Source organism: Hemiscyllium ocellatum, chromosome 34, assembly GCF_020745735.1.
Source record: "Hemiscyllium ocellatum isolate sHemOce1 chromosome 34, sHemOce1.pat.X.cur, whole genome shotgun sequence".
NCBI classification, from domain to species: domain Eukaryota; kingdom Metazoa; phylum Chordata; class Chondrichthyes; order Orectolobiformes; family Hemiscylliidae; genus Hemiscyllium; species Hemiscyllium ocellatum.
In genome coordinates this window covers 36758511-36772341 of record NC_083434.1, presented here as the reverse complement: position 1 = coordinate 36772341, position 13831 = coordinate 36758511, and the positions used below count along the sequence as shown (strand labels likewise).

The 13831-nt window shown below is 45.6% G+C and overlaps 1 protein-coding gene across 2 annotated transcripts in view; it reads right to left on the bottom strand.

Moving 5' to 3' along the window:
* acad11 (acyl-CoA dehydrogenase family, member 11) overlaps window positions 1-13831 on the bottom strand; it is a 149074-nt gene that overhangs the window by 99963 nt on the left and 35280 nt on the right. For both annotated transcript variants that reach the window (XM_060849801.1, XM_060849800.1), the window contains exons 10-11: window positions 8609-8686; window positions 4059-4197 (exon numbers count right to left, since the gene is read on the bottom strand). In XM_060849801.1, the coding sequence (XP_060705784.1) occupies window positions 4059-4197; window positions 8609-8686 (217 nt within the window). The remainder of the gene's footprint in view (window positions 1-4058; window positions 4198-8608; window positions 8687-13831) is intronic.

Genomic DNA, 13831 nt, shown 5'->3' with positions numbered 1-13831 from the left:
CATATACCCATCCAAATGCCTCTTAAATGTTGCAATTGTACCAGCCTCCACCACTTCCTCTGGCAGCTCATTCCATACACGTACCACCCTCTGAGTGAAAATGTTGCCCCTTAGGTCTCTTTTATATCATTCCCCTCTCACCCTAAACCTATGCCCTCTAGTTCTGGACTCCCCGACCCCAGGAAAAATACTTTGTCTAGTTATCCTATCCATGCCCCTCATAATTTTGTAAACCTCTATAAGGTCACCCCTCAGCCTCCGACGCTCCAGGGAAAACAGCCCCAGCCTGTTCAGCCTCTCCCTGTAGCTCAAATCCTCCAACCCTGGCAACATCCTTGTTAATTTTTTCTGAACCCTTTCAAGTTTCACAACATCTCTCCGACATGAAGGAGACCAGAATTGCACGCAATATTCCAACAGTAGCCTAACCAATGTCCTGTACAGCCGCAACATGACCTCCCAACTCCTGTACTCAATACTCTGACCAATAAAGGAAAGCATACCAAACGCCTTCTTCACTATCCTATCTACCTGCAACTCCACTTTCAAGGAACTATGAACCTGCACTCCAAGGTCTCTTTGTTCAGCAACACTCCCTAGGACGTTACCATTAAGTGTATAAGTCCTGCTAAGATTTGCTTTCCCAAAATGCAGCACCTCACATTTATCTGAATTAAACTCCATCTGCCACTTCTCAGCCCATTGGCCCATCTGGTCCAGATCCTGTTGTAATCTGAGGTAACCCTCTTCACTGTCCACTACACCTCCCATTTTGGTGTCATCTGCAAACTTACTAACTGAACCTCTTATTCTCGCATTCAAATCATTTATGTAAATGACAAAAAAATAGAGGACCCAGCACCGATCCTTGTGGCACTCCACTGGTCACAGGCCTCCAGTCTGAAAAACAACCCTCCATCACCACCCTCTGTCTTCTATCTTTGAGCCAGTTCTGTATCCAAATGGCTGGTTCTCCCTGTATTCCATGAGATCTGACCTTGCTAATCAGTCTCCCAGGGGGAACCTTGTCCAACGCCTTACTGAAGTCTATATAGATCACATCTTCTGCTCTGCCCTCATCAATCTTCTTTGTTACTTCTTCAAAAAACTCAATCAAGTTTGTGAGACATGATTTCCCACACACAAAGCCATGTTGACTATCCCGAATCAGTCCTTGCCTTTCCAAATACATGTACATCCTGTCCCTCAGGATTCCCTCCAACAACTTGCCTACCACTGAGGTCAGGCTCCCTGGTCTAGAGTTCCCTGGCTTGTCTTTAAACCCCTTCTTAAACAGTGGCACCATGTTTGTCAACCTCCAGTCTTCCAGCACCTCACCTGTGACTATTGATGATACAAATATCTCAGCATTGGTCATTGGGGACGTGGGTGTGTTGATCATTGGCGAGGTGGGTGTGTTGGTCATTGGGGGTGTGCATGTTGATCATTGGGAAGGTGGGTGTGTTGGTCATTGGTGAGGTGAGTGTGTTGGTCATTGGGGAGGTGGGAGTGTTGATCATTGGGGAGGTGGATGTGTTGATCATTGGGGAGGTGGGTGTGTTGATCATTGGGGAGGTGGGTGTGTTGATCATTGGGGAGGTGGGTGTGTTGGGCATTGGAACGGATGTTAGTCATTAGGAGGATTTGGTCATTGAGGGGTGGGATATACAATCAGCCAGTCTGCTGCCTCCCACATACCCAGTGGTCCCTTGCCCTGGGTGCTTGAGGTTCTGTGTCAGTGGAGGATAGAGTTAGTCTGGACCACAAAACCCTCACCCCATGGTCAACCGCTACTTCTGTCTCTTTCGGGCCAATAGGTTCCACAACTTTAAGGGTGAAAGATGTTTTTTTTCAAATCTCCCCTAAATCTTTGGCTCTTCACTTTAAAGCCATGCCCATTGGTTTCTGAGCCCGCTACTTAGAGGAAATGTTTTTCCCAGTCTAACTGCAGTCTGAGCCCCTCAATCAGATCCCTCCCGGAACACCGGATCAGTCACCGTGGACAATAATTCCTGGTTAGCCATATGCCAAAGAACAGCATCAAGTGCCGCATTTGTATAGCGCCATTTGCACAGCAAATTACTTTCAAGTGTTCATCAACCAAAGTTTGACATCGGACCACAGAAGAAGGTGTCAGAGCAGATGGCCAGAGAAGTAAGTTTTAAAGGGGAAATGTGTCAAGAAGTTCCAGGAAGGGAAGAGAAAGATATTAATGCAAATAGCCGGGTAAAGCACAGAAGATGCAGCAGTCAGTACAGCTCCCGAGGGACGCAACAAAAAAGCTCTGTTTTAAGCTGAGAATTTGAATTTTTACAGACACTTTAAAAGAATCACTTAAACAAACTGAAGGAATAGTTTTATTTTGATTCATTCATATGTTTTGCCTAGCCAGCATGTACTGCCTGTCCCTAACTGCCCAGATGGCAGCTGAGAGTTGCTGTGAGTCTGGAGTCACTTGTACGTGGGGGTTAGGCAGATTGCATTTCGTAAAGGACATGATGAACAAGATGGGTTTTTATGCTTGCCGTTGGATTAGCTTTTTATTCCAGATTTCTACGGAATTCAGTTCAAGGGGAGGCAGTGGCATCGTGGTAATGTCACTTGAAAAATAAACAAAAACCTTCAGAGTAATATTCTGGGATGTGGGTTCAAACACCACCCTTGGCAGAGGGTGAAATTTGAATTCTATTAAAATATCTCATTGTCAATTAACGCAGGCTCAGTGAGTGCTGTCAATATCCCATGAATGCTTTTTGTTCTCAAAAATCACAGGCTCGATGGACCATTCCTGTCCCTAACTTGGCGAGGGGAGGATTAAAAAGTGAAAATACCACGCTCCTGATCTTCGGGCACCCGGTACGGAGGAGGGAGGGCAGGTCTTAGGACCTCCTCGTGGGTCTGCTCCTGGGCCTGGCCAAACTGGCCATAAACAGGTCCAGGCAGCGGGCCGTGGCGGGGGTCATTAGGGCCGACTGCCTGCTCCTCTTCCGCGGTTACGTTAGGGCCCAGGTGTCCTTGGAGAAGGAGCACGCGGTGTCCACCAACACCCTGGAGTTGTTCAGGGAGAGGTGGGCACCGCAGGGAGCGGAGTGTATTATTTCCCCCTCCAACTCTATTTCCCCTGCCCTCCCCTTCACTGTTAAAAAAAATTAAAATAAAAGGTGAAAATATCAATGCAGAGGTGTTGACATAGTTCCTTGGCAGAAGGTTGGAGCCATGTGGACTGGCCAGAGTTCACTTGTTGAGATCAAACCCGAGACCATGATTTGTGAGGGTGAGTGGAGTTCACAGGCAAGGGGCTGGGGAGAGAAAAAAAACCAGAAAGAGAAAAAGTGAGAAAAAAAGCGAGAGAGAGAAAGGAGAGAGAAAAACAGAGAAAGAAACGAAGAAGAGAGAAAGAAGGAAAGAAAAGATGGAAAGTGAGAAGGATCGAAAGAGAGAAAGAAAGACAGAGAGAAAGAGAGAGAGAGAAAGACGGAAAGAAAGGGAGACGGAAAGAAAGAGAGAAGGAAAGAAAGAGAGATAGGAAGGAAGGAGACAGGAGGAAGACAGTGAAAGAAAGAAAGAAGGAAGTGGGAGAACGAAAGAGGGAAATAAAAAGGGAAAAAATGGAAAAAAATGAAGTGGGAAAGACCGTGCTAAAAGAAGAAGAGAACATTGAATACAAGAGGAAGATGGTCATCACAGAACATGGAAGGCTGGAGCTCAGTCAGGAAGGTCTGTGACTGTGGAAAGGAATGGACAGTGATGCTCAGGGATGGCCGAGGAGTCTCTGATGAGGGTGGTCTTCAGATAAGTGGAGATCAGGTTCAGCCGAAGGGAACTGATGGGTTCCAAAAAACAGTCATACCGGGATTCGAAACGTTAACTCCCTTGCCCTCTGCACAGGCAGTGCCCGACCTGGTGAGATGTTCCAGAACTTGCTGATCTTGTTATAAAATATCAGGAGTATTTTTTTTCTGTCAACTTCCCTTCTCACTTAAACCTCACGGTTCCTAAGCAGAAGGTGCCAATCCATTCAGCAACGAGAATGGGTGATGCGCGAGTTGGCAGCCTACCTGGAGCCTGGCAGTTGAAAACGTCAGGAGCAAAGAAGCATCTCCCAGTTTCTTCCGCAATGAAAGCATAATCCAACTGAGTCAGGCCGCTGACTGCTGGCAGGAAGAGGTTCCAGAGACCTGCAGCTTTCGCCTTGTGCTGCCAGGACAAAAAAAAACACACACAGAGCCAAAGAAAACATTCACCTCATCCAATCCTGCATAACGTCATTGAACAATGCCACACATTCAACCAATCATGATGATCTGGTAAAATAATCAGTCCCGCCTCTCCACATTTTCTATCTCTTAAAAGGTTTTTCAGATTGTGTCAAGCAGTTTCTTTGCCTAACTCTGTCTCCAGTTCTTGCTGCCAATCATCCCCCATCCATCTCCCCTGTTTACTGCCCCCTCTGCCATCAGAACCTCATTTCCTCTGTCGTAACCGTTCAGGATTCATACACCTCTGTCAAATTCTCTCTTCCGTTTCTCTACTCAAGGGTGTTGGTGGACACTGCGTGTTCCTTCTCCAGAGACATCCGGGCTCTAATGTAACCGCAGAAGAGGGGCAGGCAATTCTACTTAAGTACAACACCAGTCTCACCATGGGACAGATGCTTTTCATCCCCGGGTATCGTCCTATTTGAAATTTTGTGCACAGTTGAAAGGAACATCTCATGGTGCAGTGGGTAGTGTCCTTGCCTTTGAGCTTGCACCTCTGGGTTCGAATCCAATCCCCCAGCCTTGACGGATAAGGTCAGCTCAAGATTCAAGAACGTTCTCCCTCAAAAAATACAACGTCCCGTCTCGTTGCGGCACTACCTTACCCTAGACCTTCCAAACAGCAGAAGGGTGTTTGCAAAGGTGTCATATTGTACACCTTCTAGAGGTCCAACCACAAACACTGGGCGGAGTGCGCGAAAATCCAAAAGTGCCACACACCTCTTCGACTGCCACTTGCCTCGCCCTGTGGTAAAGTGTGAATGCCCACAGTCAGATTGTTGAGGACCCTCGGCAATGGGGGGGGGGGGGGGGGGGGGGGGGGGGGGGGAGGACCCCCTCAATGCTGGGAGTGACACTGACCAAGGAAGGTGTCTTCACCATGTGACCAGACAGGCTGAGTCTCAACCTGCAAATCCATCTGACAGATGGAGGGAGAGAAATGGAGACAGTGTGGGAGAGAAATGGAGACAGTGTGGGAGAGATTCCTGGTCAGCTAAGTGATGGAAGGGATATGGGGGTCCCTACCTTCACTATTCAACGCTCCAAGCTTACAATGTATCACACAGCAACCCTGGCTCCCTGAGTGAACTGTAACACCCCGCCAGTTCATTGCTTGCACCTCTAGGATTCACTCATCGGACTTTCCCAAAGTCGCTGGCATTGGTGTCAAAGGGCACAGGTGAAGAGGAAACCATTAACCAGATTCAACATGGAGTGTTAGCCATCTCCTGGAGGGGTGCTCAACGTGAATTCACAGCAGAACGGGGGCATTACAGCAGGGTGGAGAATTCCCACTGGATTAAAAGGAAGCTGGGAATTACCACTGAATGCTGGGAGGAGCCAGCTATGCGAGAAGGGCATTTTTAAGGAGATTTGTGAACCAAATCTGGCTTTAATTGTAGGAGCAGCAGTTCAGAGGAGATTGACTCAACTGATTGCCAGGGCAAGGGTTGAGCTGTCTTATAAGGAAAGGCTGAGCAGACTATGGTATAGAGTGTGATGATGTTGTCACTTTAAAAAGGTTATTTTGTCCTTGGTTTTTTTGAAGAGAGGTTGTAAAGGCAGAGATACCGAAGAGTCCAAATGTTAACTCTGATTTCTCTCCACAGATGCTGCCAGACCTGCCGAGCTTTTCCAGCAACTTCTGTTTTTGTTTTAAACTTGCTGTCCATTGCATTGCAGTATGGACTTGATGGGCCAAATGGGCCCCATGCTGTACAATTCTGCGAGTCCAGGCAATACCCAGGAATGTTGTGGTGCTGCACAAGGGGGTTTTTAAACAGAAACCATGATGAGCCATTTTGTGTGAATGACATTTTACACCATGCCTGAGATCTCAGAGTTGACCTATTCCTGTGGTCCCTCTGTTTTGGAAGGTGGTACTTTAGCTGTTAATTAGAAACCTGAAGCTGTCCAGTACTCCTGCTGTGACCGGTCACTGAGCACTGCGTTCTGCCAACAGAAAACTACAAGACTGTAACATCCGTACCAACACCCAGTTAAAGGCTTCAAAAGAAAGTTCGTCCCAACAAGAAAAGAAAAACTGAAATCTTTCAGAAGTGAAATCTTTGCCCTTTCGTTTCTTCCCTGCTGCATTTAACTCTATTCTGATCTCTTTCAAGATCGATCATTTCTAAACAGAAATTCAAATCTTCAGTTAAGACTGGGAATAAAAACACATGAAGGCTTTATGTTTTAAGTCTTTAACTGCAAGAAATGGCCAACGAAACACAATCGACTAAACACTATTTTCTTTTTGTAGGCAATTAAACTGTAGAAATACTTGTTTCTTTTTCAGTATCATTCTCCATAGAATTAATTACGATAATAAACAGTTCACAATTGCTCCCAGCTTCTAATCTGTTACTTTCTCTTCAGTTTTCCCAGTTAGGTAGCCTCTAATCCCAGGACTACCACCCACTGCGAGGCTTACACTGTAGATTCCTTCTGTTAGCACTGAGCTAGGCAAATCTCCCATTCTCCTTTCATTCCCACTGAACGCTGTCTTTAATCTGTGTCCAAGCTCCTACTCACGCTGAATGATGACGTTAACATTTTTCTGCATGAGATGCGGGCCTGTCTGATTCCATCTCTTGCTCTCTATCTCTCAGATGACAGCAAGAAAAAAATGCACCTGCTGTATGTTGGTGATGGCCAAGTGTTTATAGGGAAGTCTGTAACCTGATCTCAAAATGGCTTCCTCTGCATTCTTACTAACGGAAATGAAATACACATTTGTTTTGTATCTAAGTGGGAATTTTTTTTGAGATTGGCATTGATGCCAACGTCACCCCTCCACAACACAGTCACTTCTTTAAAGTAAAGGGGTGATTTACAGCATAAATGTTACAACATCTTGCTGAGACTTTGGAGGTATGATGAAAGGTTATTTTATACATATTACATTTTGGGATTTTTATATTAAAATAGAGGCACATGTGGGTCATTCCTGTGAATTGTTTTTTAAAGACAGGTCAAAAATTTGTGTGAAACAGTTTCTTAAGTGCATTAATTCCAAGAAAGCATATCAAAGATACGTCATAAAGTCATACTGCAGGGAAACAGGCCCTTCAGTCTAACCAGTCCATACCAACCACTATCTCAAAATAAATTAGTACCATTTGCTTACATTTGGTTCAAATCCCTCTAAATATTTCTTACTCCTGTATTTTTTTTAATCTAAATGCCTTTTAAACGTTGTAACTGCACCTGCAGCCACCACTTTCTCTGGAAGTCCAGTCCACACATGAACTGCTCTCTGTGCAAAAAAATTACCTCTTGTGTCTTTTTGAAATCTTTATCCTCTCACCTCAAAAATATGCCGGCTCGTCTTGAAATCTCCCACCCTAGGGTAAAGAGACCTGCCATTCACCTTATCCACACCCCTCATGATTTTATAAGCCTCTATAAGGTCACCCCTCAACCTCCTACACTCCAGTGAAAAAAGTGCCAGGCCACCCAGCCTCTCCTTGTATCTCCAACCCTCCATTCCAGGCAACACCTTGGTAAACCTTTTCTGAACCCTCTCCATCTTAATAACATCCTTCCTACAGCAGGGTGACCAGAACTGGGCACAATACTCCAGAAGAGGCCTCACCAAAGTCCTATACAACCTCAACATGAATGTTCCAACTCCAATCCTCAAAGGTCTGAGCAATGAAGGCTAGCATGCTAAATGCCGTCTTAACCACCCCATTTATATGCAATACAAACTTCATAGGATTATCTTCCTGAACCCCTAGATTAGATTAGATTACTTACAGTGTGGAAACAGGCTCTTCGGCCCAACAAGTCCACACCCACCCTCCGAAGAGCAACCCACCCAGACCCATTTCCCCACATTTTCACCTTCACCTAACACTACGGGCAATTTAGCATGGCCAATTCACCTAACCTGCACATTTGTTCTATCACACAACCTAGCGCCCTGTTTTGAACTGTATAAATCCTGTGATTGCAGCAAAGTGCCTGGGAGAACCCCTGTATTGGTAATGAGTACAATGCTTACTCTGCCGAGTTTACAACAGACCAACAGCTTGTTTTGACCAGAAGACTCCTAAGTCCCAGTTGAGAAGAATCACGATTACATCTCAGAAGGGACTCTCCCAGCAGGAGAACCAAGCTTTCAGTTCAGGGCAACTGGTCACCCCACCCTGCTCCCACCCCACCATCATTCCAGGATCTACACAACCGAGGCTGAGAAACCACTTTGTTCCCAGGTGTAAGTAGCTTTCACCAAACAATAACAAAACACAATCCCCACAATTGTGACAAAACTTTCCTGTTACGGGTCTCCACAGGGATCATAATGACAATCATAAAGAGAAACAAATTCACTTCAAAATTACCTTCAGTGCCTCTATAATGGGAGGTTTCTGCCATCGGAGGATTGATTGCACATTTGCTGCATAGTACTCTGCAACTTCCTAGACAAACATAAACAGCAGGGCGTGAAGGATAGAAATGCACACTGTAGGATGACCAGCCGCAGTGCGGAGTACCCAAAAACCTTCACAACACACGGGTTACAGAAATAGCTGGCAGAGCCAGGAGGTTACTGGTTCAAAGCTGAAAATGTGTTGCTGGTAAAGCGCAACAGGTCCGGCAGCAAATAAGAGCAGGAGAATCGACATTTCGGGCATGAGCCCTTCTTCAGGAAACTTCCTGAAGAAAGGCTCATGCCCGAAACATCGATTCTCCTGCTCCTTGGATGCTGCCTGACCTGCTGCGCTTTACCAGCAACACATTTTTCAGCTCTGATCTCCAGCATCTGCAGTCCTCACTTTCTCCTAGAAGGTTACTGGTTCAAGTCCATTTCAGTACAGTACCCTGGGCTCACCCTCCAATGCAGTACCGAAGGGTGCAGCATTACCAGAGACACCATGTTGGAGATTCTTTGTTGCCTTCATGGGACGGGGGCATTGCTGCCAGGGGTCAGTATTCAGGGCCCATCCTGAATTGGTAGTGACGGAGACGATGGGCGACTTAAAAGGTTTGGAGAAATTGAGCTATAAGGAGAGGCTGAATTGGCTGGAGGGATTTTCTTTTTGAGTACTGGAGGCTGAGGGTTGACCTTATAGAGGTTTTAATTCACAAGGAGCATGGTTAGGGTAAATACACAAATCTTTTCTCTGGGGTGGGGGAGTCAGAAACTAGAGGGCATCGATTTAAGATGAAAGGGGAAAGATTTAAAAGGGACCTGAGGGGTAACGTTTTCATGCAGAGGGTGATGCATGTATGGAATGAGATGCCAGAGGAAATGGTGGAGGCTGACACAATTATAACATTTAGAAGGTATTTGAATGTGTATATGAATACGAAAGGTTTAAAGGGGTATGGGCCATATCCTGGCAAATGGGACTAGACTTATCCAGGATAACTGGTTGGCATGCATGAATTGGACCAAAGGGTCTGTTTCCATGCAGTACGCTTCTATTTCTTTCCCAGGAGCCCAGGTAGACTGGGAAGCACACTGCTCAGTTGAGAAATGGGACTCAATGCAGTTTAGGCCTGGGAAGCAGATAGAGTCATAAAGTCATAGAGATGTACAGCATGGAAACAGACCCTTCAGTCCAACCCGCCCATGCCGACCAGATATCCCAACCCAATCTAGTCCCACCTGACAGCACCCGGCCCATATCCCTTCAAACCCTTCCTATTCATATACCCATCCAAATGCCTCTTAAATGTTGCAATTGTACCAGCCTCCACCACTTCCTCTGGCAGCTCATTCCATACACGTACCACCCTCCGCATGAAAACGTTGCCCCTTAGGTCTCTTTTATATCATTCCTCCCTCACCCTAAACCTATGCCCTCTAGTTCTGGACTCCCTGACCCCAGGGAAAAGACTTTGTCTACTTATCCTATCCATGCCCCTCATAATTTTGTAAACCTCAATAAGGTCACCCCTCAGCCTCCGATGTTCCAGGGAAAACAGCCCCAGCCTGTACAGCCTTTCCCTATAGCTCAAACCCTCCAACCCTGGCAACATCCTTGTAAATCTTTTCTGAACCCTTTCAAGTTTCACAACATCTTTCTGATAGGAAGGAGACCAGAATTGCACGCAATATTCCAAAACTGGCCTAACCAATGTCCTGTACAGCTGCAACATGACCTCCCAACTCCTGTACTCAATACTCTGACCAATAAAGGAAAGCATACCAAACGCCTTCTTCACTATCCTATCCACATGCGACTCCACTTTCAAGGAGCTATGAACCTGCACTCCAAGGTCTCTTTGTTCAGCAACACTTCCAAGGACCTTACCATTAAGTGTATAAGTCCTGCTAAGATTTGCTTTCCCAAAATGCAGCACCTCGCATTTATCTGAATTAAACTTCATCTGCCACTTCTCAGCCCATTGGCCCATCTGGTCCAGATCCTGTTGTAATCCGAGGTAACCTTCTTCACTATCCACTACACCTCCAATTTTGGTGTCATCTGCAAACTTACTAACCGTACCTCTTCTGCTCGCATCCAAATAATTTATGTAAATGACAAAAAGCAGAGGACCCAGCACCGATCCTTGTGGCACTCCATTGGTCACAGGCCTCCAGTCTGAAAAACAACCCTTCACCGCCACCCTCTGTCTTCTACCTTTGAGCCAGTTCTGTATCCAAATGGCTAGTTCTCCCTTTATTCCGTGAGATCTAACCTTGCTAATCAGTCTCCCATGGGGAACCTTGTCGAACGCTTTACTAAAATCCATATAGATCACATCTACTCTCTGCCCTCATTAATCTTCTTTATTACTTCTTCAAAAACCTCAATCAAGTTTGTGAGACATGATTTCCCATGCATAAAGCCATGTTGACTATCCCGAATCAGTCCTTGCCTTTCCAAATAATGTACATCCTGTCCCTCAGGATTCCTTCCAACAACGTGCCTACCACTGAGGTCAGGCTCACTGGTCTATAGTTCCCTGTCTTGTCCTTACCACCTTTCTTAAACAGTGGCACCACATTAGCCAACCTCCAGTCTTCCGGCACCTCACCTGTGGCTATCAATGATACAAATATCTCAGCATGAGGCCCAGCAATCTCTTCTCTAGCTTCCCACAGAGTTCTCAGGTACACCTGATCAGGTCCTGGGGATTTATCCACCTTTAGCCGTTTCAAGACATCCAGCACTTCGTCCTCTGTAATCTGGACATTTTTCAACATGTCACCATCTATTTCCCTACAGTCTATATCTTCCATATCCTTTTCCACAGTAAATACTGATGCAAAATATTCATTTAGTATCTCTCCCATTTTCTGTGACTCCACACAAAGGCCACCTTGCTGATCTTTGAGGGGCCTTATTCTCTCCCTAGCTACCCTTTTGCCCTTAATATATTTGTAAAAACCCTTTGGATTCTCATTGATTCTATTTGCCAAAGCTATCTCATGTCCCCGTTTTGCCCTCCTGATTTCCCTCTTAAATATACTCCTACCTTCTTTATACTCTTCTAAGGATTCACTCGATCTATCCTGTCCATACCTGACATATGCTTCCTTCTTTTTCTTAACTAAACCCTCAATTTCTTTAGTCATCCAGCATTCCCCATACCTACCAGCCTTCTCTTTCACCCTGACAGGAATATACTTTCTCTGGATTCTTGTTATCTCATTTCTGAAGGCTTCCCATTTTCCAGCCATCCCTTTACCTGCGAATATCTTTTTGCATTAGCTCAGTATACCGTGTATGGAGTGTGTGAGCCCAGGAAAAACTGCATTGGGTTAGTTAGGTCGAGAGGGACTCAGACACGGGTAGGCCGAACGGGGCTACGCATGACGAATGTTGACATTATGGAGATACAAAATGGACAGTCTTTAATGATGACACAATTTAGAGATTGGAAGGTCATCTGAGGGTCAAACTCCAAGGTTATGAACAAACTGACTTCATCTCAGACTGTTCCCTAAAAGTTAGCTACTTGGGAATGGGAGTTTGGAGTGGGGATTGAAAACAATAGCTTTAATTTCCATGGAGCAGCCTGGAAGAGATTGGGAATGTGTGTGTTTAAGAGAAGCAGGTTTGGGAATGCCAATAGTTGATAACAGGAGAGAAAAAGGACCTGAGGGAAGGGAGTAGAAGAGCTGGAAAATGAGAATGGGTTTCAACAAAAGATACTTTAGAGGCAGAGGAGGTTGTGAGGGGAAGGGCTTACTCCTGTCTCTGAGCCAAGTTCTAATCTCACCCCAGGGCTTAATGGCCATTTTATCATAACACTGGCAAATCCTTTTTGTATTCACTCACAGGGCATGAGTATGGAGAGCTGGACAAACATTTATCATCCATCCTTAGTTGCCTTTGAGAAGGTGGGGATGAAACTCCTTCCTCAATCACTGCAGTCCATGTGCACCCACAATACCCTGAGGGAGAGAATCCCAGGGTTTTGACCCAGCAACAGCGAAGACTATATTTCCAAGTCAGGTTGGTGAGGGGCTTGGAAGGGAACGTGCGGGGCGCAGTGTTCCCATGTATCTGCTGGGATGGAAGTGGTCATGAGTTTGGAAGGTGCTGTCTGAGGATCTCTGGTTCTGATTTCTGCAGGGCAGTTTAGTACACACTGCTCCGACTACGTGCCAATGATGGAGGGAGTGAATGTTTAATGGGTATAGTTGGTGCCAACCGAGCAGACTGCTTTGTCCTGGGGCGGTGTTAAGCTTCTTGATCAATTACCGATCTACAACTACTTCTAACACACACCAACAGCAAGGAGACAAAAATGAAAGAGATTCTGGGGTCAGCCATTGTGACGGAAGGAATGTAGAGGGTTATGGACCACGTACAGGCAGATGGGATTAGTTTGGAATGGCATCGGGGTTAGCACAGACATGGTGGGCCGAAGGGCCTGTTCCTGTGCTGTACGCTTCTATTGTCTATGAATGTCAGAGCCTGTACCATCACTCCACACAACAACCTGGTTTTAAACAGTGCACGTTGCCCTCACAGCCCTGGAGGGTGTGCAGCAAAAGGTTGAGCAGACCAATTCCGGGAATGGTAAGGCTGGCATATGAAGAGAAACTGGATTGGTAAGGACTCTATGGAGTTTGGAAGAATTAAGGGGTTTAGAAACCTACAAAACTCCAAGAGGACACATCAGGGCAAATGCAGGCAGGATTTTCCCAATGACTGGGGAGTCCAGAAGATTCCATGGATGCAGGGTATACCCCTTAGGACTGAGATGAGGAGACATGTCTTCACCCAGAGAGTGGGAAGCCTGTGGAATTCTCTGCTACAGAAAGCAGTAAACACATATACATATTTTGTGGGGTGAATTTGTACTTGCAAAGTTACACTGTACTTTGCTCAAAAACTGTATAGATTCATGAAAGACTGTGTTATCTCACGTTTTAGATTAGAATCAGTCTAAACATTATGGCACAGACAGAGAACACAGGGGCTAACACCTTCAACATATTGTCTGGCTGACACCAATTGTTACAGTTAACCTGAGAGCGTAACTGTTTTTTAAAACATTTTGTGACTTACACATGAAAGAAGTGAAACTATCATGGTATTCAAACAATGAAAGACTCAACAAATAATCAAGGTATTTTTCAATGTATAATTTCAGTTACA